Source organism: Aethalodelphis obliquidens, unplaced genomic scaffold (assembly GCF_003676395.1).
Source record: "Aethalodelphis obliquidens isolate GAN/ISIS:26980383/991018 unplaced genomic scaffold, ASM367639v1 scaffold8, whole genome shotgun sequence".
Classification (NCBI taxonomy): Eukaryota; Metazoa; Chordata; class Mammalia; order Artiodactyla; family Delphinidae; genus Aethalodelphis; species Aethalodelphis obliquidens.
The window spans coordinates 37,935,264-37,960,677 of NW_020837952.1; the positions used below are offsets into that span (position 1 = coordinate 37,935,264).

The 25,414-nt window shown below is 41.0% G+C and overlaps 1 protein-coding gene across 2 annotated transcripts; it reads left to right on the forward strand.

Moving 5' to 3' along the window:
- Positions 1–5,846: 5,846 nt before the first annotated feature.
- NUDT4 (nudix hydrolase 4) lies at positions 5,847–22,226 on the forward strand. 2 transcript variants are annotated; one of them, XM_027107184.1, is made up of 5 exons: positions 5,847–6,354; positions 16,197–16,307; positions 17,098–17,142; positions 19,018–19,102; positions 19,395–22,226. In XM_027107184.1, the coding sequence occupies exons 1-5, from the start codon at positions 6,256–6,258 to the stop codon at positions 19,595–19,597; spliced, it is 543 nt and encodes a 180-aa protein (XP_026962985.1). In that variant the 5' UTR covers positions 5,847–6,255; the 3' UTR covers positions 19,598–22,226. The 2 variants fall into 2 exon arrangements, with proteins under 2 accessions (XP_026962985.1, XP_026962984.1); XM_027107183.1 differs by having other exon boundaries at positions 5,881–6,354; positions 19,015–19,102.
- The last annotated feature ends 3,188 nt before the right edge of the window (positions 22,227–25,414 follow it).

Sequence of the window (25,414 nt, forward strand, 5' to 3'; positions counted from 1 at the left end):
CTCATTCTCTGAACTATAAAACCAAATGTTATTATTATTTTATGGAACATCTTGACTCTACAATAATCTGCATTTGTATACGGTTTCAAGATGATGATGATGACGACGATGACAATGATGATGATGATGATGATAAATAATCACTTTTCTGTGGTCACTCCCTGAAGATTTCAAAGCCTCAATTTGTAAATGTAATGGCGGTAGTAAGAAAGTAACAGAAAGCAGGGAGTCCATCATCCTTGAATCTTTTGTAAGTTGTCCATAGGGTATGGAGAGACCCCTTAGGAAGGAGAGTTGGAGTAATCACATAGTTATCTGGGAGCTCAGACACATTAACTCATACTGATATATAACTGTTACTGGGAAACTTCTTGTCTTACCCAAATCTAAAATTAATTCCTTTTCACGTGACAGGTACTTACTAAAACTGCCTTCGTTGTGTTCTATCTGTTCCTCTTTCCTGGTTCTAGACAATTTCCGTCCCTACATCTGGATTCTGATTTACAAGCTTATGACCAACCCATGACTGTAATCTCTTATTACTGAACCCCACATCTGGGTTATTGACAGTGTCACCTGATTCCAACTTTGACTCTAGCTTCCTAACAAAAGATTCAGACTTCTGTTGCTCTTGTCCGGGATTTTTAGGTGGGTCCATTTCAGGTAGTGGTTCTTAATCCTATTGAGGGGTTCCCTGAAAAATGTATGAAAGCTGTGAACTCATCCCCTATAAAAAAGATATATATGTACATAAACACACACAGATCTGCGTATAATTTCAAGAGATTCATGATCCTTTAGAGGCTCCTTTTGAGGGACATCTACTGGTAGGTTAACCTATAGTATAAAAAAAAAAAAAAACTGCATCTGTTTTAGTCATTACAAACAGATGCAATTAACCTTTGCTGGAGTCTGAGAAAAGCTAGTGCTTGTCTTTATCACTCCCAAGATTTTCCTCCTAAAAAAATCACCAAAGTAATATATGTACATTGTAGAAATGTTGGAAAGTGAGGAAAAGCATAAATAAGAATTTTCAAGTCACTCACAATCCCAGCACTAAAGATACCCAATTGTCAATATTTTAGTGTACTAATTTCCAGTCTTTTTTAATTCATATTTGTTAGACTTTCACAACATCCTTCCTTCAAATTCTCCTTCACTTTTATATAAGAACCTGTTGTGCATTCAAAGACTTAGTTCAATCTGCAGGCGTATAAGAAACTTCCAGGTTGCCTAGGACTTGTCCCAGGCCTGCAAACTTTTGAGCTCCCAGTTATCTTTACCTAAACAAAACATGGTCTCTAGCTGAAGGTTAGGTGTCCATCAGAGATTGCTATTGTGTCTTCTGGTTATTAGCTCTGCCATCAATGTTTGTCACTATGATGATAATTATAGTTCTGGAATCCTGAGTTCAACTCTTATCTCCACTGCCACCTTCTAATTTTGTGAACTGGATAAATTACTTAACTCATCTGTGCTTCAATATTCTCATCTGTAAGATGGGAATGATGATGGAGAATAAATGAGTATGTGAAAAGTATGTAGAGCAGACTATTACCCAGGAAGCACTCGATAGATGCTAGCTATCACTGTTATCATTTATATATTGTTGTTGTTTCCATTCCTCCATGATGTTTTCTGCGTTGTTTGTTCTACTGTCACTGCTGATTGAAGAGGTAAAGACTCTCCTTTTTAAACATGATCACAGCCCCCAAAAGTAACAATAGTTGCTTAATATAAAATATTCGGTGTTCATATTCCCTAATTGTCTTCCAAATGTCTTTTGTTGTTTGTTTGAATCTAGAGCAAAACAAGGTCTATACATTGCAACTGATTAACATGCATTCTCTTATGAGCAAACATTCTTTTTTTAGCCTTTATCCCTAAATAAAAATGCAGAATTTGTTTTTGTTTATGTAGCAAAAAACAACCTTCTTCGAATGAAGCAGAAGTTCAAAATGCTGTCCTGGAGGAGTCGGTGAAAATGTCAAGTCATTGCCTTTACTGAGGAGATAAGCACTTGGCATATACCTTTCTCTGAATGATAAAGAACGAAAGGAGGAAGTGTGCTTCCCGGTAAACATTTTTATTAGCCACAGAGAACTGAATACAAACATGATGCTAGTGAAACAAAGTGCCCTACAGTAAACAGAAATTGAGGAAATAGAAAATGGATTGTAAATCTGGAAACCATTTCTCTATTTCAGTGAAAGAGAAGATTATAAATGGCCAAACCAAATAGTCTGCTTTTAAAGTTTCCCAACGCTGGTTGGATTGATGAACCCTTCTTAGGATTTTTAATCCTAAAGCTTGAATCTAATTTAAAGTTTTTGAATTTTCAAACTTTGCTCACTCCATTCTAGTCTGTGCCTTTGGTAAAAGAAAAAAAAATCACTTGAGGTGATATAAAATTAATCAAGAGTTCCACTTTCATGTCTCATTGTTAAGACTGTCTCTTACAGATTCTACCTTAAACAAAGCCCCTTTTTCATTTTAAAATGGAAAGAAACCCCAGAATACAACACACACAAAATAGTAATTACCACGTAATAGAAGAAGCAGGATAAGCACACAGTAATACAGTGCAGGAGTTAAGAATGTGGGCTGCAAAGAGAGAATGCTGTCCTCTGTTTCTTTGCCTGTAAAATGAGGACAATAAATAGAAGCTGCTTCATAGAGCTGCTGCTGGGATCACCCATGAGATCATGAGAAGCACCCAGCACTGGCTAACACTCTGTAAAGGCTGGTTAATATTATGATGAGAAAGACACAGGAAGGGATCTTTTGTCACAACTGGTTTTATCAGGAGAGGAGCTTACTTCATGGTAACAGTGTGAGTCAGTTACCAGAGAAGGCAGCAAGCTCGCTGCACACATCCCTGTCACATCGCCCCAAGACACTCGACTACTATTAACAATACATTGTTAAAAGAACCCAGGTAAAAGAACTATCCTACACAGGCAGTGTTAAACGGTTTCCCTCTCTGGTGTTCTAAACATTTGAAAATAGTACAAGAAATGGCTCTGTGTATAGTAAGTTCTAGGTAAGACAATACTGTGGTAAGTGAACTAAGCAGAAATTAACCTGAAATTGGACTCTGATCCCCAAGGGAACCTGCCGGTGCAGCCCAGTCCTTACTGGCCCTGAGGAGGAAAAACAACCTTGCTTCCATCTCCACTGTGATCTGACTAGATATGATCTAAGCTTTGAACAGTGCATTTCAGATCATGCATAATACACATTAGACAACACTAAGCAGGGAGCTTCAGGCTGGGGTGTGCACCCTAATAATGAGGAACTGACACAGGAAAATGAAGACCTAACATTTGTAGATTCAGCCTTTCACTATTCTCTCATTTCAGTCACACAAGTTTCCTTTTCTGTTAGGTCCCTCTCAAATAATTGCAATAATATAGTAAGTTAATCACTTAACAAAAAGGGGAGGGGGTAGTTATTCATAGTATCAAAACATTCTTCATTTTAAATGATTTGTTGCATAATTCCTTTTAAATAGACCTTCCCTCACAGTGTGAGAATCCGCAGCCCTCCCCAAGCACCTGGCCCTCTCCATTACTCCTCTACTCCTTGAGAAAAGGAGGGAGAAAGAGATCTGCAATGAAAATTTCCTCGTTAATAACTTAATCTTATGTTTCTTTAAATGCTTTCTAGTTTTAAAGGATTTTCAGAGCCACTGTGATATCATAGTTAAGCTTTGTACAAGGTGGTATAAATCATATTATACCCACTTGAGAGGTGAGAAAAGCTACATATAGTAATTGAGTATATGTGAGACCTGAACTCAAGATCTTTTCAACCAAGCCCTATGGTCTGGAGCTGGAAGCAAGTGGCCCTGTTCTCCTGCTCACTAGTTTTGTGCTGCTGCCTTTCCTGCCTTTGGTGAGTTGGTTCCAGGCATCTCCTCAGTCCTCCCCAGTTAATTCTGATTCGTGCTTCGGCTCATGTAATTACTAAAATGGGAAGGACTTGAGTGAACCAACATTCAGTCAATCAGCATTTAGTGAACGCCAACTAGGAGCCAGACCTTTGACGAGTTTTAAGCAAAGAGAAACGTAATCTTCCTTGTCACTTAAAAAGACTACAGTGAGACTATCACTTTATCAATTTGAGCCAATTATCTAAAAATAGTATTTGCATATTAGCTGTACTGGGGTCCCTAGCTAGCTGTGCTCTATCCCTGTTTGCAACTCTGGAAATAAACTTCAAGTGGTTTCTTTAAGAAAGCTAAGGCTTAGAAAATGTCTCTGCACAGACTTGATAAGGTTTCCAATTGTACCTTGGTAAAAATCTCATTTTTTAAATCACTTATTCAACATTAAGTCATTGTACAAACTTGCACCTGATGCAAGAAGATGAGTTAGACACAACAGTTCTTAACCTAAAGGAGGTCAGAGCCTAGAAAAAGAAGACCAATGCCCACTTTGAGCTCTCCAAGGGCCCCCAGGCTCTGAACAGTCAGCCCCCACAGTTCCCTGGGCCAGAGATGGAACCCACCTCCCCACACCCGTGGTGCAGGCACACTGGCCTTTTTCTTTCATTTCTACAAACTCTCCTCACTCCCTCCCCCTCTGGACTTTGCGTAAGTCCCAGTTCTCCCAGCCTTAAAACTGCACCAGGCTCCCAGTCTACTTAGCTCCTCCTTCAACCTCAGCTCCTGCCCTGCTGCCTTCTCTGACTTGCAGAACTGGTCAAATCTCTCCATTAAACCCTCTACCACCTGAGACCTTGTCACATTTGTAGTTTTACATGTACTTGTGTGATTGACTGTCTGCTCTCAGGTGCCTACGTTCCTGGCACGGCAGGGGCTGGTTTTAGATGCCAGCGCCTGGCACTCAGTAGGCCCTCCAGGAATGAAGACTGAACTGTCAAGTGGGGCTGGACCTAAGCGGCCCGGGCTCTGTGGGCAGGACAGGATGGAGGGGGTGAGGGGCTCCCCTGAGCTTCCTTACCACCTTCCTTAACACTAAGACAGGCCTCCTGGCTCCCATCTTGGCGCTTGCCTGAAAACGTAAGAGTTGTTTGTCCCAAGTCCCCGAGAGACTGTACGCCCCTAGAAAGCAGACATTCCACTCTATTTAGCGTTGTGCCCCCAGCACCTGGCTGTGCCTGTTAACTCAGCACGAGATACACTTAGGAGATATTAGCCATTGCCGGCATTAATGAATGCATTCTGGAGGGTGGGACAAAGTGAGAGACGTTATCCAGGGCTTCAAACAAACGTTTAAGCTTGAGTTGACTCTTGAGGGAATATAAGCGACGCTACCCCCAACTAAAGACTGAAAAACAAAAAGGAAATCTGCCTTCTCCCTTCCCCTGCAAAACAAAAACAGTAAAACCTCTTAATCAACGTCTTCACCTTTCCAGGTCTCCACTGTCTTCTGTCCCCGCACTTGACGGGCGCTCTCTGGACGTGTACACAGTCACTGCGGAGACTGCCATCGCGGCGACGCCGCCAGGCATTTTCTGACCAGGGAGCGACTTTTCTGAGGAGGTATGCGGTTAGACCCCCTCTCACGGAGAGGCTATTTAAGACCCTCACGGGGAAAATAACGGGATTTATAAACAGGGAGGTAAGGGTCTTTGCTTCCGTCCCTTCGCTGGCATTTTGGATCCCGGTCCTCCCACGCCGAGTTGGAGCTCTAGCCCTCCGACCCCGCCGAAATCGAGCAGCCTGAAGGCCGAAGCCCCGTCCCCGCCGCCCCTCCCCCACCTCAGCGGTCTTGGCACGCAGGCGCGGAGGCGCGCGCAGGGCGGCGCGCCTGGCGGCGCGCCTGGGGGCGGGGCGTGCGCGGTCCCCTTAAATACGGCGGAGGGGGCGGTGCGAAGCTGCCGCGGCGCTGCTGCCCAGTCGGCGCCAGTTCTTGCCGCTGTCTCCTCGTGGCGCGATCCTCGAGCCTCGCTCTTTCTCCGGCGGCGGCTGCGGCGGTGGCGGCGGCTGCAGCAGCAGGAGAGAGCGGAGGCGAGCGGGCGGCGGGCTCCATGGAGAGCGGCGGACGCCCGGGAAGAGGCGGCGCTTCCTCCCCGGCACCCGGGCTCCAGTGACCGGCGCTCGCGCCCTGCACCGCGTCGGAACGGCCGCCGGCTCCGGGACTGACCCGGCCTCGCTGCCCTTCGCCGCGCCGCCGCCTCGCCTTCTTGCTCCCCGACTCGCCCTCGCCCCCACTCCCCGGCCGGGTGGCGGCGGCCAGGCCCCCGCGGCGGCGGCCGGAGCAGCAGCGGCAGCAAGAGCCCGCCTCTATGATGAAGTTCAAGCCCAACCAGACGCGGACCTATGACCGCGAGGGCTTCAAGAAGCGGGCTGCGTGCCTGTGCTTCCGGAGCGAGCAGGAGGACGAGGTGAGGGCGGTCGGCGCGCTCGGTGCCCTCCTCGGGGGCGCCGGGGCGGGGTTGGGGTGGGTGTTCGGGCTGGCCGGAGTAGGAGGGTCCTTGCCCTTGCCCTTCCCTTTCTGCATCCCCTTCCCAGCCGATCCTCCGTCTGGCCCCAGGGCTGGAAGGGATTAGCCCACTCCCTCCTTCTCTCCCGCCCTCCCTCCCTCCTTCCTTCCTTTCTCTGGGTTGATTGTGGAAACAAAGGGGCTCGCCCAGCCCTATGCTCTCCCACTGGGTCGTGGTTAGGACAGGAGGCCGAGACGCCTCCTGGCACCCGAAAAGGTCCCGGGCCGTCTAGGTCCCGCCTAGGGGGAGTTACCACTTTAACCTGCGAACTGAGCGTGGAGCGAGATAAAACCTTGAGTTGTAACAGAGAGGGTAGCAATGGCGTGAGTGTTGCAGCCCAAGCCCTTCTGCCTCTGTTACATTTTCCTCCCGTTACAGCAGTTTGCGGTTTCAGATAAATGTAGGCATGATTATGGAATATCCAGTCCCCGTGCTTTAAAATAAAAACTCATTCGATCTAGTTTTGTCATTTCCACTTTCAAGTGGATCCTTTAACTTCCAAGCACTTGGCATATTTATACTTGATTTTTTTTTTTAAACAAGGCCTACTCTTGGAAAGTTTTCTGGCTATAGAATGATGGGTAGTGAAAAATGTGGAGTCACACCAGAAGGGAGAAGATGGACTAGAGTTGGGCAAAGTTGCCATTTTCAGACAGTAATCTCTAGCTCTCTGCATATTTATCAGAGCTGCTTTGCTATGTTTGGCTTGACGTCTGGAGAGAAGCAGTCTTTTTCTAAAAGGAAGCAGCAGTCAGTCTTCTGTAATTCACCCATCAGCATTGGGTTGATAGTGAGGCCGTTGAGGTTTTCCTGGAGAACAGTTTTTATTTATTTGTTACATTTATTTAATTTAAAAATGGTTCACTGCTTTAAATTTCCATAGAGCAATAATAGTCGATTGGTAGCCGATGAAAATCTTTCAGCATTGCCACTTCTAAAATGGTTAGACAGGGAAAGCATTAACATTCTGAGTTCTACTTCCATAACCAATTATGTCCAATAAAATTACAGGCTAAAGCTGGAGACGGGAATTTAATGGCTTCCTTATTGCCAGTCCCTGTAGTTAGGGTGAGTATGACATAGCGTACTCTCAGTGGCTTAGTTGTTCTTACTATGCTAACAAAGATCAAAGTGCCTCAGAATGGTGCTCTTCAAACTCTTGTCTTGCCTTTATTTTTTGAAAAGAAACCAAGCCCTTTAGTGCTGATCCGGTGCTCAGTTGGGGGTCTCTAAGTGGTTAAACTTAAATTCCAGAAGAGTTTTCAAGGGAAATTGGTGTCTTTGAACTGGGCCTATTTAGGAGAGCCAGAAAGTAGAGAGGGAAAGGTTTTTAGCATTTACAAAGTCAACAAGCTTTAAGTGCATTCTGTTAAAAAGATTAGAAGGTCCTTGAGGGAAGGACCATGTTAGGACAAAGCAAACTTTGAATATAAAATAATACAGTAGCCAGAAGTGATCAAGATAGGTCAAGAATCTTACCTGATTGGCTCCCTATTGTGTAATTATTTTCTTAGTTGGGTGCTTACTAGGTGCTGGGCACTGCCTGAAGACCTTTAAGTTTGTTACATTTAATCCCCTTAGTGCAGGTTTATAGGTGAGGAGACAGTTGCAGAGCATAAGTACTTTGCCCAAAATGACGTAATTAGGAAGTGGTAGAGTCGGAATTCAGCATCGGGTCCTTACTCCTGATGCTGGGCTCTTAACACAGGGCTCAGTCCCTAGCGACTGGGCACACGGAGATTTGCTTGAATGAGTGAGATTTTGTGAGGCTGAGCTTGGAAGACTTTGCGAAAGTAGTGACTTTGAAGTCTTGCCATAACGTGAACTGGGAATTCAGGCTTTGTAAAAACAAAAGTTCCCAGGGGAAGATATGGGAAATGGGAGGAAATTGAAATGATCTGTATTGTGTGAATGGTAAAGCAAAGTCTGAGGAGAGCTTCAGAAGTTAACCTCAGCAAATAAATGAGTTGTTTTTGTGCTTTGAAATTGTTTCTACTGTAATAAATGCTAAATTCCTAGCCTCTGGTCGACTCAAGAGACCAGTGCCATTATAAAATGAAGTAAAGAGCAAGATTTGGAGAATTTAGTAGATAAGTTCATTGCATAAAACTTTGACAACCTGGAGGTTGTGAGACCAAGTGAATCGGTTTGTTAGAGAACATGCTCTTTAATGTCTGGTTTAGATCTTCAAGATCTTCATTTCTGTAGTTGTGTTTATAGAATGTAAGTTGAAATAAAATAGTAATTGCCGTTTGACCCTCAAAAGCTATGCAGTATTCTAGTCTGGCTGTCTGTACTGAAGGGGGTCTCAGTAGACCTTACTTTAGAATAGGTTATTGTAGGAAGGAAAGATGTTCTAACAGCAGGAGTCTTTATTCTTTTGGGTGTGGTTTTATGTACTTTCCCATTGTATCTCTTTCTGCCCTGTGAGCTAAATAATAAGCATTAGCATTTGTATAGGAAGAAATTAGGCAGCAGAAGTAACTTGTCTCGAGGTCACAGAAGCTGGCAGATCATTTTGAGCCCCTTTATTTCTAAATCTCATATTCACTTGATCCTCTCTCCAGCTAGTTATTTCTGTGGGGAACCACCCTTACTTTTGACAGTTGGGCTTCCAGTCAAGGCAACAAGTAAGTGTTCCATAGAGTAGCTGGGATACTCTGCTTGTGCAGTGGAAGTGGACAATACATTCACAAAAGGTAACCCGAAATGGATTCCATTGAACATATTTGCAGATATGATAGTTGGAACAGGGATGCAAAGATGAAAAGTGTCACCTGGTAAGGAACATGCTGTACAGCAGGAGGTTAGACAAATAACTGATAAAAAGGAAATAAAATAAGGTTAAAAGTACCATCAGGTACTCCAGGGTTAAGATTCAACGTAAGTCATTTGGAGTTGGATTTCAGTGAGTGGGAAAGGAAGAACCAAGCCTCACAAACAGTAAGACTTGGGGCTGTGGTCTAGTTAAGCTGCAGCTTAGGATAGCATAGAACAAATAATGGCTGAAAAACAATGAGCACCTTAAATGTAAGGTTAAGGAGTTGCTAGGCAAGAAAGGAACTCTTACTTTTGGACAAGGAATATTTTGATTTTAGATGTATTCAAGTTTGAGAATGATCTGGCAGCAAAATAGGCTAGAATTCTAAAGAGAGAAATAGAAATGACTTGATCCTGGATGGAATCCAGGCACAGTTGCAAGTGGGAAACATAGACAAAGAGTCTTAAGAACTTCCATTTGGACTTTTTGTTCCAATTAACTTTTTTTTTTTTTTTTTTTTTTTTGTGGTACGCGGGCCTCTCACTGTTGTGGCCTCTCCCGTTGCGGAGCACAGGCTCCGGAAGCGCAGGCTCAGCGGCCATGGCTCACGGGCCCAGCCGCTCCGCGGCATGTGGGATCTTCCCGGACCAGGGCACGAACCCGTGTCCCCTGCATCGGCAGGCGGACTCTCAACCACTGCGCCACCATGGAAGCCCCCAATTAATTTTTAAGCTCCCTGAGCCAGGGGCTGCATTCTACAGATAGTAGAATCTCAATGCAGAATGTATGTTTCCAAAATGTCTGCATTCTACAAAATCATGCACTAAAACTAAGACTTGCTGGGAAGAGTAGAGTCTCAAAGCCTACGGAACTCTAAAACCAGAGCTCTCATAAACCAAAACTAATATTAATACTTCTCCCTACTAGTATTTTAACCCCTAGGATCAACAATCCTTTTCAGACATATATTCTGGGACTCTTACTTCCTCAGAGATTTAAGTCCTTGAAGATGCTTCAAATGGAAACCACTTTCATCAGAATTAACTATCCAAAGGTAGCCTTTTCTAAATCCAGGAAAATGTCACCAGCCCTCTTCATCCGTGCCCGCAGCTCTCCCAGACCTAGAGAAGGGCTACTTCGCCTACTCAGCCAGCCACTTCTTTCAAGGGAAGGCACTTCTGTACGATTCACCTCTGGTTTTATTCTTGTGATTTTGGTTTAGCGCCAAGGCATTCTCTGCTTTTGTAAAAGTTTACCTCAGCACTTCAGAACATTAACATGCTAGGAGAAAAAGTCATGGTCAACCCAACTTACCATTATCTACCAATCCATATAATCTAATTTGGGTTAAACACATTTTCAACACAATGCACTGTTATTTCTGATCTTCTTATAGCACTCTGCCTCTATAGCCCAAAAAAGTAGTACTAGTTTGCTTAGTAATAGCAGTTGGTAGTGGTTAGTGGATATAATAACTATTTTTGTAAATTACTATCTTTTAAAATGTGTATGTGTGTAGTAGGTGTTCCTAATATGCTGCGGGCCTAATTTTGGCTAAATGCCTATGAAACAGTTAAGTACGGTAGAGCTCGTTTTAACCATTCATGCTATCCTTATTCATGATAATGTGGGAAGAAAGAACAACAACCCCAAAACAGCTTCTAAATAGCTACAATTCACAAAATAAAATTCTTCATTCTTAGATTTAGGCATCACTTGAGGGGTTCTCTGGATAGCTTTGTTTTTTCTAGGAAAGAAGCGGTAGTTTGTAGTGACTAGTTGTTCGCCGCAGGGGGCCATGACCCAGAGCGGTTCTAAGGGTAAAAGCTGAAACACGAAGGGCAATTTGGGGCCCCTTGGTGTAGGGAACTAACAATCCCATGTACCTCCAGCCTCTGAGGGCATGACTGCATTATATAGACATTGAACAGCGTTTTCTAGTTTACACGCTTTTACGCATCCCCAGTGAGGAGGACTTGGGCAATATAGGGTATAGAATCTATATTATAGGTTATTCCAATTCACAGATAAAGCTTTGTCCAGCAAGACTCAGGACTGGTTCCAAGTGGACCACTATCACTATACTGTTGCTACTAAAAGTGAAGAATACTTCTGTTCCAAATCTTAAAACATTAGGTATCTAAGAAAAAGACAAATGTGAGAAATGACTTCTCAACAATGCCAGGTGAATAGTGTTTTATTCTGATAAATTGCCCAGTACATGAAGAGGGATAAGGTCTGATAGTGCAGTAGGAGGAATGCTGATATGAAGGTGGTCAGGTTGAATCAGGGGAAGAAGTGTCTTCACTTTTCACCACTCTAATGCCATTGGCTTTGGGGTTTGAGTGTGATTCAAGTCCAGCACTGCAACTTGGTGGGTGGACTAGCCTCCTTTTTATAAATCTTTCCTTTGGTCTCAGCTTTGGCTTATCTGGAAGGTTAAAATGTCTACTTTCATCTTTGTCATCTTGTCACTAATGTGACAGACTGTCAACTTGTTGGGTGCATAAAATCTTATATGCCTAGAAAAGTAGTTGAAACGGAATTTAAAACCTGTGAATGACCATGTATGGATCTGTCAGCTGTTGATGTATCCTCTTACTGAATAAGCTTTTGTAACCTATCTTTTGTTACTTCAGTAATACCGTTCTTTTTTTTTTTTTAAAGCATTGGTCATTTCCTTAATAAATAACGGTAATATATAAGTATAAATATATTCATATCCATATATATGTTTAGTGGCAAATATCAGTAGACTTACTTCAAAGCAACTGCTCTGTACCCTCATCCCTTTTGTCTTTTACACCTTATCCCCACTCCCTTCACTGTCTCTCACTTCCTTACAGTGTAGATTGTTTTAACCTCCAGCAAATTTCACCACTTTCTCTCAGATTTTGCATCACAGACGTCTAAGAGGCAACCTGGGATTTTTGGAGCCTGTAAAATTATGGATCCTTTTTGGAAGTCTGAGGGAAGAAAGAAGTTTGTAAAAGTTAATGCAACCATAGAATTTAAAATTGTGATAAGCATTATTTTGAGACAAAGTATAGATGGAAGTGGATAGTCTGAGAACCCTTTTCTCTAGAAGTTTTTGTTTGTTTTTAGTAACACCATTCTTAGAGCATTAGTTAGCATTGCTAAAGCTACATTATAGATCTATTACATTGGGGATGTTATAGAATGTTTAGATGGCTTTGCAGGGGGTGAGAGGGAGATATTGCATAATAATGCTTTGTGATATGGTTCTATAGGTTTTGATTCTTCCAATGTGTAGAAGCGGTTTTAATTGTCCTTGTTTCTGCTTATGGTGCTCAGATTTGTTTCTTCTACCCTGGCAGACCTCTGCCATAATTCTGTTTATTCTTGTCTATGGAATATATCCCTCAGTTCTTGCTCTTTTTTTTTTTTTTTTTCTGTACGCGGGCCTCTCACTGTTGTGGCCTCTCGCGTTGTGGAGCACAGGCTCCGGACGCGCAGGCTCAGCGGCCATGGCTCACGGGCCCAGCCGCTCCGCGGCATGTGGGATCTTCCCTGACCGGGGCACGAACCCGTGTCCCTTGCATCGGCAGGTGGACTCTCAACTGCTGTGCCACCAGGGAAGCCCTCTTGCTCTTTCTTAATCACCATCCTCCTTCCCCCCCCCCACCCCCCATGTAGCCTTGACCTCATTTGAACTCCAAATAAAGTACTCAGGATGAGTAGGCAAGTACTTAATAACATACTGGTTTCCAAATCTGTACCATCACCAAAGGCTCGTTATCAGATCTCTTAAGTTAGTTGTTTAGATGCTGATCATCTAAACATTTAGTTGGTATACCTTAGGTATTACTCATTTTAAATTGACCATTTTTTTAAAAGATACATTTGAAGTTAATGGTTTAATCAAATTTAATCACTTTGGAATGTCAAGAGACTCTTGCAGCATCATAAGTTCTTGATTTCAGCTAAATCATTTGGAAGAAAAGCTTAGTCATATGATAGTGATATCCTGTAGATAAAGATTTGGTTTTAAATCGGAAGCTTAAGTGTTAGTTCAAAAACAGGCACAGACTGTACTAATTGTTTTTCAACATTATTAACCTTATGTAATTTAGTTCTTAAAGACTGTCTTGGTCAAATAGGAACATAATAGTCATTGACCTAGATATATGACACTGAATTTCATTTTTTCAGAACTCAAACATTATAAATATTGATGGTTTTGAAACTCCCTATTTACTAAATGAAGATGTACTTTTCTGGTGGCTAGCCACCTGCACTGTCCTGTTCCATTATGAAGGTAATCAAGGAGGTTGCTTAGAGAGCATAGCATTGTGTAGTAAGAATTTTGTTTGGATAATAGAAACCAGATTATCCCTAACTCACACCTAGTAACCAGGAAAAGAGGCTTCCAACTCTGTGGTCAGGACTGGTGGTTACCATTTACTTCTCCCTTGATGTAAGATATAACACTTTGGTGCCTTAAACATTTTTGTTTTAACTTAAAAACTTACATTCATTTGCCAGTCTTGATAATAGGGTCAGAGTCTTTGAATACCGTAGATTCTTGGCAAGTCTCGTTTTTGAATAAAATACAAAGGTGAAATCTGATTTGCAGTTCGCTTTGTACAGAGTAGAATTTTAACTTTCTGGATTTTTAAAATTTCCTTCTTGTAGTCTTTTTTTAGTATCTCATCCATACTTAATTTGATAGCAATTTTTTAAAATTTATTTTTTTATTATTTATTTTTGGCTGTGTTGGGTCTTCGTTGCTGCATGCGGGCTTTCTCTAGTTTCAGCAAGCAAGGGCTACTCTGCATGCTGTGTGCGGGCTTCTCGTTGTGGTAGCTTCTCTTGCGGAGCATGGGCTCTAGGTGTACAGGCTTCAGTAGTTGCAGCACATGGGCTCAGTGGTTGTGGCTCGTGGGCTCAGAAGTTGAGGCTCGCGGGCTTCAGTAGTTGTGGCACACGGGCTCAGTAGTTGTTGCTCACAGACTTAGTTGCTCCACAGCATGTAGGACCTTCCCAAACCAGGGCTCGAACCCGTGTCCCCTGCATTGGCAGGCAGATTCTTAACCACTGCGTCACTAGGGAAGTCCTTGATAGCAATTTTTAATAACACATTTTTAATGAATCTTTGCAGACCCATTTTTGGTAATTCCTTCTTGCTGTCATTTATCATTAACTGTCAGTAATTATAAAAACAAGTACAACTGGCAAAATTTGGGAAGCAAGCTTATCTTTTTTTTTTTAATTTCTTTATTTTTTGCTGGGTTGGGTCTTTGTTGTGCTCAGGCTTTCTCTAGTTGTGGAGAGCAGAAGTTACTCTTTGTTGCTGTGTGCTGGCTTCTCATTGCGGTGGCTTCTCTTGTTGCAGAGCACGGGCTCTAGGCACATGGGCTTCAGTAGCTGTGGCTTGCGGGCCCAGTAGTTATGGCTCGCGGCCTCTAGAGCGCAGGCTCAGTATTTGTGGCACACGGGCTTAGTTGCTCCGCGGTATGTGGGATCTTCCTGTACTGGGATCAAACCTGTGTCCCTTGCATTGGCAAGTGGATTCTTAACCACTGTGCAACCAGGGACATCCCAACAAGCTTGTCTTGATAGGCTAATTCAACTCAATTGGTGGGAAAGCAGAAGAGCTAGTAATGGCCAACAGTGAGTATTTAGTCTAGGATCTAAGGTATTTAATACTAACACTCAACAGTCTTGAAAGGATAGTTACTTCTTTTTACAGAGGACAACACTGGTACCCATCACCATGTGCATCAAGAAATGAAACACATCTTGTTTATGATCAGTAGAGTTATAAACATCTTCAAGTTGAAACCTGTGCTTTCTAGTTCTTGCTAGATTTGTTTACTCTGGCTCTTTAGTTTCTAATTTTGATACATAAGCCCTATTTGCTAATACTTAAGAAAGCTTAAATTTAAGGCTGTCTTACATTTTACTTTACCAAAATTGCTATATTTGGACTTGGTGGTTCCCTCAGTGTCAGCCATTAGTACTTTAGCTAAGGCTTTGTCAACTGTTGGGTTAATTTACAGTGCTTTCTCTGGACTTGCCACTGTTCTGCCAGTTATATACTTGGAGGAGTGATGCTGGTAGGAGCAGTAGAGTCCTATCCAGATCGAGAATGAGAGAAACGGAGCTCAGATCACTGGAGCATTAGTTGATCCACTGCTCTGTGGTGATGGTGTGTCCATAGGCAAAGGTGTGCTGCTTTTTTCAAGTTGAGGGGGATTGTGCACCTGGACAGGTGTTCCCTCATCTTCCAACCCTGTTTTAGAGGTTTGGGGGAAAGGTGTGGGACTTGCTAAACTACTACTGTCAGCCTGGAACTTTCCATTTGGGGAAGGTTGAGTTCTGGCAACTTACTCAAGTAGGTGAATTCTGGGCTGGCTGTGAACTCCTGAGGGCCATCCGTTCCTCTGGCAGTAGGGAGGAAGCTGGGCAGACAGCTGGCACAGTGTCAGAAAACCAGAACCTGCATTGGGGATCAAGCTTTGCCCTCAGTTGATTGATTTCTGGTGAGAATTCTTTGCGTTTACTTGAAGGCAATATACTAAGGTAATTTTGCAGACATTTTTGTTCAAGTTGGTCAAGATGTTACCTTCATGAACATTATTTGGTTATTTATCATAGCCTTTCTCCACCCCCCCAACTTCGGTGAATTCTAACCTAACCTGGCACACAAATTTTCACTTATAGGATGAATATATATTTCCTGTTTCAGATACCATTAAAAAGTGAACTAATAGGATACTACTCTGTGATAATATAGTGTTTGTTTTTGTTTGTTTGTTTTTAAGTGTGTGCACATTTCAATCTCAATGCTGTTCTTGACCCAGATTTGCAGAGTTTCCTGTAAAGGCCAAACAGTGTTTTAGGCTTTGTGGGTCATACCGTTTCTGTTGCAATTGCCCAATTCTGCTGTTGTAGCATGGGGAAATGAATGTGAATGTGCTTCTGGGGCTGGGGTTTACAATTATGGTCGATCTTGCAGGTGCTGTTGGTGAGCAGCAGTCGGTACCCAGATCAATGGATTGTCCCAGGAGGAGGAATGGAGCCCGAGGAGGAGCCTGGCGGTGCTGCCGTGAGGGAGGTTTATGAAGAGGTAAGATGAAGAGTAGCACGTTCTGGGTGAGATTCACAAACAAGGCACTTTGCTGCGTACACCGGGGAGAAGGCAAGAAGACAGGCAGATCCCACAGGTGCTGTTTGGTTGTCTAATTCAACATTTTAAAGCATGTGACTACAGCTAGTGCTTTGCTAAGCAGATTTTTTTTTCTACCTGGTAAAAATAGACAGTAAGTCTGATAGGTGATCAACATATAACATTATGGCCTTGCCCCAGAGCAAGGTTTGTATTAACTGAGCAAAAATGCACAGAGACATTCCTCATATGCTACAATTCCTTTTCAAATGAATAAAAAAGCCAGTTGCTTTTATTTTACTGGCTTATTCTTAAAGTTCAGTAAAATAAGGGCACACACGTGCACAGAAGCACACTTGGCCTGCCTGTCTTCTCACACCTGATGAGAGATAGAACTTGCTGTTACCCAGGGGCAAAACAGCATAGATCAAGTGCCATAAAAACTTGAACAGCATTTAGGGCATAAATGAGAAGTGAATGGTAAGGCTCTCATTGGGTGTTGGTGCATAATTGGAAAGGTTTCCTAGAGACGGGTCTTAAGGGATGAGCATCCTCTAGGAGACAGCATGTGCCAGTTTGTTATTTTGCAGTATGGGTTTGAATGGGGCACACACCGAAGTTCCAGTGTCACAGTACTAGGTAAAAGGAACAGGACTGTGCAGTGGAAGTGTAACACATAGAAAGAAAATAACTTGCATATAAATTTTGTTATGTAGAGGTAAAAATTTTACATTTCATCTTTTTTTAATAGGCTGGAGTCAAAGGAAAATTGGGCAGACTCCTGGGCATATTTGAGGTGAGTTACAAAAGTAATCCTCATCTTGCTGATGATAGAATTAATGATTTCTTCCTTCCTAACAGGCCAGCAGCCTGAACCAGACATTTCCTACTTCTGGCAGCAGCCTGAACTAGACATTCCTCTAAAACTATCAGTAGGCAAGCAAGTCATAAGGATTAGGAGGGAGGGAAGTAAAAGCTGCTTAACTTTCGTATACCATTAATTTTATACAGCATTATTACAGTGGTAATTTGTTTTATATGACAATACAGTGGGGCTGATATAGACAGACTTACCTCTTGGTTCACTGTATACAGTTTAGGTATAGACTTTTTAGGAGGTGATATCCTCAGTATCACCTAAGGGCTTACGTTTCTCATGGATACTGTCTTGAAATGTACCCTTTGCCTTCAGCATGTAACATTGGGTGATATACATAATGACATGGTATCCTGAAAGGTATCCTGAAAGGTATCATGGTATCCTGAAAGGACACCATGAGGATGCAGAACTCAGATACACAGACTAGATACTAGAAGCATAGAATTTTCTTGTATAATTTGTTATGACTGAAGTCAGAATGGAATTTGTGGAGAGGAAATTTGGAAGTGACAGGTATTCTGTGGAAGGTGGGGAGAAATGAGGTCAGGTCATGAGACCCAAGCTGTTCTCAAATATATTTTCATCCAAAATTCAGACCTAGATACATAGTATATCAGACACATTGTGACCTTTTTTTCCCCCAAGATTAAGTGTTAGTTTAGTCCTGCTGGTAGGACTATGTAAATACAGTCCTTACAGATTTTAATTTTAAGTCTTTTACAGGGATTCAGAAAAAATTCTGATTGTACAGCACTTGATAGAATTGATGACTTCCAGAATACAATAATTGTTAAGAATAAAGTTCTTAAGATACTATTCAAAATTTTTCAGAATTCAGCACTTGCTTTAGCCAGTTAAATAGCACCATCTCCTGGTTAAACTGGAAAACATATTGCGAGTTTTCTTTCATTCTCGAAGACATAAGACACTGAATGAGTGGATTGCTCAGGTGATTTGTGGTAGGAAAAAAATAGGGCAATTATCTAAAGTCTTAGACTATAGCAAACAAGGCTAACTTTAGTCAAGATGAAGATGAGCCCCTTCATCTTAAGGCCAACTTGGGTTTAATTTTGAACCTAGAGACAAGGCTAGGCAGCAGTTTTAATATGGTTAAAAATTGAGTTTGGGCATATAGGACTAAAATATCAATGTAACATTCCAGAAATGGACTATCCTAGGTATTATTCTCAACCATTGCTGCGCATAGTTCACCTGGAAGCTTTTAAATACTTAGGCCTCCTCTCAGACTCACTGAATCAGTGTCTCTTAAAAAAAATTTTCATCCTGGGTGATGAAGTAGATGGTCAAGGTTGAGAGGCCCTGGTCTAGGTTAATAGGGCTGTGCTCTGTATGCATCTTGTGACCCTCTAAGAGGCATGTTCTAAAGGAACTGGGGCTATTTGCTCTTCTACAGAGGTCCTAAAGGAAGCAGTTTCCATAGTCACAAAAGACTGTTGGGATTAGCCCACAGGAATAGGACCTAGGATAAAGATGACAGGAATGCAGTTCTTTTAATATAGATTCCATTCCAATCTTAAGATTTTCTTCATGAAAATTGTCTAATGGACAGAAATCAAAGTGCTAAAAGTTTAGTATTGGGAGCTAATTTCACCATTTTAAATATTTTGTCTCATATAAACTCACTTTTAGGCTGGGTTATGTGACTGAGTATACTTGCCTATATTGGCAAATAGACTATGCTAATGTATGCCACACTGAATTTTTCACACGAAAATGTGTATATGGCTAGGTCTTGTAGATTAAAATGCTTTTCTTTTTATATTCAAGCAGAACCAAGACCGAAAGCACAGAACATATGTTTATGTTCTTACTGTCACTGAAATATTAGAAGACTGGGAAGATTCTGTTAATATAGGTAAATTCCCTTTCCTTTTGCTATCTGAATTCTCTTAATTCAAATACTACATATGTGTATTCAGTTTTCATCTTAAATTATTTTGGGTTACTTTTTAGAGAAGATCAATATACATCTCCAAATTTGAATTATCTTAAAATTGTTCCCCAATATATTGTTGTCTAAGCCATTCCCAAAAACATAGTCATTATTTGTGGAGACAGTTGAGGGGGCATTGTTAATAGTGTATAGCTTTTTAAAATTGACCTCATTATTTTTTATTTTTAGTAACCAATTTCATACTGTTTTTTAGGAAGAAAGAGAGAGTGGTTCAAAGTAGAAGATGCCATCAAAGTTCTCCAGTGTCATAAGCCTGTACATGCCGAGTACCTGGAAAAACTAAAGCTGGGTTGTTCTCCAACCAATGGAAATTCCACAGTCCCTTCCCTTCCAGATAGTAACACCCTGTTTGTAACTGCTGCACAGACCTCTGGGCTGCCATCTAGTGTAAGATAGAGAGAATTGGAAGGACCTCTTCCACCATGTGCAGTCTCGTGGGCAGAGGCTTTATTATCCTTGGCAAACATCTGAATGACGCTTGCAAACTGTCTGAATTTGCCATGCAGGATTTTCAAACAATCTGCATGTTTTTCAGATGCTTTCAAATCTTCTTTAAAAAAAAAAAATAGTGTAAAATATTTTAATAAGCCAAAGCCATGTGGAATTTTTTTTAGATGCCTTAACTGTGCCCCCAGCCCACCAACCTTATTATTTTGGTTGGCATTTTCACAGCATTTTTTTTTTCAGTTTTTTGTCCATTTGATGTCAGTCTGTGGTTTTTGTCAGATCAGCTTATTCGTGGGTATATTTTTCCCCTAAATTGTTTTCTCATTCACAGTATTAACATATTCAACAAATCCTTCTGTTGTGGTAATTTACGACAGTAATTCTTGATATTAAAGCAGTCCATCAACCCAAAAACTTGTTTCATAGGATCACAATTTTGATTCATAGATTCCAGATTTGGACTATTTCTATATGGCCCTATTTTCGGGAATTTGTCAACTCATTTGTCTCAATTTTCACAACCGGTATTATGTCCCTAACTACCTGATATGGCCAATTCCCTTAAAACTCAATAGTTCTTTAACACAAAGTTTAACTCTGTAGAGCTGGTGATTGTTAGGGCAGGTACAGTAAGCAAAATGCATGTAGTACATAACATCACGAAAACTGTATTCATGGAATTTGAGTTAGCATGCTCCATTGCCAATCCCCTTCATCCATAATCTCTCCTTACACAGAATACATGAGAACCACATTTCCCTCAATGTAAATTGCTTTTAAAAACATATTTCCAGTTTTTTAATTTAGTGACATCTCTTTAGTTAAACTTGCTGGTTACCACCTTAAATGCCAGTCAGTGCTGACTGCATCACAATTGAGTGAAATGGCCTCTTGTTCAGCTGTTACAGACCTAGATTGTTAAGGCACCTTAGAACATCTCATCTTTTACAGCTGGTTAGTAGGTACTATTTGTCATATAACTAAATATTGGGGCACTGGAACATACCTGAATTAAGAATTACTTTGTCTTACACTTGTCTTTATATTCACTTAAATCCAAGAATCCCATCTAAAACACATAAATACCTTGTCTGAAACACCTATACTTCCCTGACCAAGTCAGAAATGAGGTGGGGCAAGTGAAAGATGATTCCATATGTAGACATTCGTTAGCTTCTTGTAAATAATTGTAACTGGTGGAATATAAAGTAGAAAATAAGCATAGTTATACATTTGTTCTATAAATTGTTAACCTTTAAAAATATAATTGCTGCTAAAAATAGAGTGCTGTTACACTTAAGGAAAATTGGTGCCACTGTTTTGAAAATGAGATCTTGTGCCATAAATGCAGCTGAACTAAATATAAATATTAGTTCACAAATTAATGCTGTCAAAGGAATGAGTGAAGTAGAAAAACTTTTAACCAGTGCTATTTCATTCTAAATTATGTAGTGTGATCAAACGTGATCATCCAGAATTTTTATATTTTTCTTTGTACAGAGGTTATGTATTCTGGGTGTTTTTTTAAAAGGAAACATTTTAAATCCCACAGATTGACACTTTGTATCAATCTTCAATGGACTAAGGGTTTTTTCCTCAGTGATCTCTGAAGTTTCTTTAAATTATATACTTAACACAGCAGAGAAACTGGATTGTTTTTGTATATAAGACTGTGTACACCTGAAATGTTGTCAGAAGTACTGGGAGTGGGGGGGAGGGCTGGGTATCTTGTATATGATATTAGAAGTAATAATGCATGAACTTATTTTATAAACCCTTGGACTATGTATTTGACATGTAAAATATGTACAGTATTAATGTCAGCCATTTCTTAAAAGTGAGCCTATAAATATTGTTGTATAATTTTCTTTGGTCAGAAACATTTGGACTAAGTAGTGCCACTGGGTCGGGTTTTCTTCAGTGCCATTTAGCAAACCACCTGTCTTTACTATGCAACTAGCAAAAATTTGTATAATGCATCAGAATATTTCAGTCGTCACACTTCAAATTTCACATGAAGGGTTCTTCACTATTCTTTTGGAACCCAGCCTAGCAAAATTAGAGGAAAGGCGCTAAGGAGATTTATTTCTGTTAAGAGAAAAAAGCCTACATTTGCAGACTCAACAGTTGAATCTACTATAAATAACAAATACTGTCTACTATCTCAACTCTTAAAAGTTTACAGTGTTGGGACTGTCATTTGTGCTTTCTGTGGGGTAGTTGGATAAAATTGGGCAGCTAAAATTTTCAGTTCTGTGTGGCTCCTAAATTTTAAAAAGTTTGTAAGTTGATTCGCAGACACAAAGTAGCAGCTATCTTGCATGTGTGTTGTTGGGTTTTTGTTTGTTCGTTCGTTTGTTTGTAAACCGGTGAAATTTTCCAACCAGGCACATGCCATTCAATTTTCTGTTGATCATACAGTTGTATAAAGCAGCAAAACTGAAGGGGGAATGATTATTGTATACACTTTAAATTGCTTTGCATGGTCTCATTTGAGATAATTGGTGTAAGAATCTTGACTTTTTTTATATTTGGAAACATCAAATAAAAAATGGGAATGAATTTTTTTTTTAACATATCTTAACACTGTCCAAGTGAAAACTTGTCTGGCATTCCACAGTAACAACTTTACTGTTTTCCCATGGGTGGCCATATAATTATCTCTTAGTAGTAGTTCATTTATACACTTCCCTTTTATGATCCTTACTAGTGGAACTGAGTTAAAAGGAACAGCTCACCAGTAAGGTGTTGCCATTACGCTCCTAATGTATGTTTTCCATCTTATTGGACACCAGTCATGCCACTGTGGTTGTCTTATTTATTGCTAGTCCCCTTTCCTAATGGGGTTTGTGTTATAATTATTTTAACAATTTTCAAGGGCTCTTGGCTTATTCTGTGAGTATTTTGCTGTAATATGTTGCAGACACTTTCTACACTACCATCACATTTTTTTTTTATATATTTATTTTGGTTGCACTGGGTCTTAGTTGCGGTACTCAGTATCTTCGTTGCCACCTGCAGGATCTTTAGTTGCTGGACGCGGGCTCTAGTTCCCTGACCAGGCATCAAACCCGGGCCCCCTGCATTGGGAGTGTGGAGTCTTAACCACTGGACCACCTGGGATGTCCCCATATTAATTATTACAGCTCTGTTTTAAAAGGGTGACTGGTGAGGCCATTATATTTACCCAAAATATTATTTACCTAAGATGAGCTTTAGAATCCTCACATAAAAGTTCTACTCAAATCTCATTTGGTTTTTCATTAGGATTGTTAAATTGGAGGAAAAGAGAAAACTTGGCATTTTCTAATGTCTTCATGTTGGAATACAAGAATTCTCTACATATCTCTTACACAGACTAAACACTAGTTGAGTATTTATCGAAGTATGATTTGTAATGGATTTGTGACAGCTGGAACGTTGCTGTGTAGCTGACTGTCTCGAAGTTTCCATCCAATACCTTGTTTCATAAATTCTTAATGCAACTGTTTACCATTAGCTGCACAGTAGTCAGCACCTTCTTTATGCCTAGCATTAGAGCTACAGAACAGGTTTGTACCCTCAAGGATCTTATATTCTAGTGAAGTAGAGATGAGTGATAATTATTTATACATCAGAAAATGTCTTTCAACGTGTTAGATCTATTTTTTAAGACATATAGGTACCATCTTCAAAAGCAAAATTTTATATAAAAATGTGATCCCCATCAAATACTTTTATACATACATTTTTATATGGAATTGTAGAACAAAGGTTGAAAAGTGATCTCATCCCTGGTGCTACTTTCTCTCATTTTTAATACCTTCCTGACTAGTGCCATTGGCTAAATTCTAGCAGTAAGATGAGAAGGCTTCTAAGGGCCAGCTTGGCATTGCATTATGTCAAAGACCCTAATTTACTCTGAAACTAGCTTTTTTTTTTTTTGACTGGGTTGGGTCTTCATTGCCGTGCACGGGCTTTCTCTAGCTGTGGCAGGCAGAAGCTACTCTTCATTGCAGTGCACAGGCTTCTCACTGCGGTGGCTCCTCTTGTGAGCACAGGCTCTAGGCGTGTGGGCTTCAGTAGTTGTGGCGCATGGGCTTAGTTGCTGCGCTGCATGTGGGATCTTCCTGGACCAGGGGTCGAACCTGTGTCTCCTGAGTTGGCAGGCGGATTCTTAACCACTGCACCACCAGGGAAGTCCCCAGAAGCTAGTCTTAAATTCCTCTACTTTGATGCGATTTCAACTAATTATCCCAAAAGTTACTCTTCCCAATATGTGGAATACTACCCTCTGGACATCCCATTTCCTGGTTCTAATTAAACACCAGTGCCAGACATTATAATAGCATAATAAAAGCAGTAATTCTTAACTGCTTTTCTCAATTTTTACTCAAATTCATTCCTTAATCAAATTAGTGAAATAAAAAATACTTGGCTATTACTGTGCATCAAGAAATAAAATACCTTTTAATCAAGTTACTACACTAGGAATCTAATCTCCAGGAATGTGGACACCGATGTACCTACCAAGATAAGGCAACCAAAGTGGTGAGATGTGGAAATAAAATGCCCAGGCCCAAAGGGGTAATGGTTAACTAGTAATATATCCATATAATGGAATATTATAGACATAAAAATGGCATTCAGGTTAAGGATGCAGAGTAAACCGGTATGGCCTTTTTGAGAGCAACAGTAGTAGTAACTATCAAAATTTTAAATGCATATAGCCCTTTCACCAATTCCACTTCTGGGAATCTAGTCAACAAAACTACTTCAACAAGTTGCAAAATCAAACTATGGTCAAAGATGTGTATTGCATTATTTATAAAACTGGCATCAATTTAAATGTACAAACTGGGGGATTAAATTATGGTCATCTACTTGATAGACACTATACAGCTACCAAAGAAATGTGCTGCCACAGATGGAGGTCCTTTCAATAATGCTAATTGAAAAAGAATACAGCATTACCTGTTAAGGTCACATTTTTTAAAGGAGCCTGTACAGATTTCAGATTTCCTTTAAAAATCCTGTATAGGGACTTCCCTAGCAGTCCAGTGGTTAAGATTCTGCACTTCCACTTCAGGGGGCACGGGTTCGATCCCTGGTTGGGGAACTAAGATCCTGCATGCCGAGAGGCGCAGCCAAAAAAATAAAATCCTGTATAGTTTTTAAGTGAACGTTCTGAGAAATTTTCAGTGTGAAAATGTTCAATAATCTCAAATGAAAAAACTGGGTTTTATAAGTGCCCAACCTGTATATAACTTATCAAAATATATATTACTATCAAAGCAGAAAAAGGAAATCTGCACCACAAATCTTTTCCGTTATTGGAGTAACAGTAACATATCACTTTTTTTTTTTTTTAAAGGGCTTCAAATGCTTGGCTTATTTATTTGTTTGTTTTTGGCTGTGTTGGGTCTTCATTTCTGTGCGAGGGCTTTCTCTAGTTGTGGCAAGCGGCGGCCACTCTTCATCGTGGGGCGCGGGCCCCTCATTATTGCAGCCTCTCGTTGTGGAGCACAGACTCCAGACGCGCAAGCTCAGCAGTTGTGGCTCACGGGCCCAGTTGCTCTGCGGCATGTGGGATCTTCCCAGACCAGGGCTCGAACCCGTGTCCCCTGCATTAGCAGGCAGATTCTCAACCACTGCGCCACCAAGGAAGCCCCGTATCACTTTTTAAAAGGGGGAGGAGAGACACATCTCCGTCGGTTCTAACACAAGAGCAGTGGAATAATCAATCACTGCCAAGGAGGTAGGGGTTAATTCAGCCTACAGACCAAA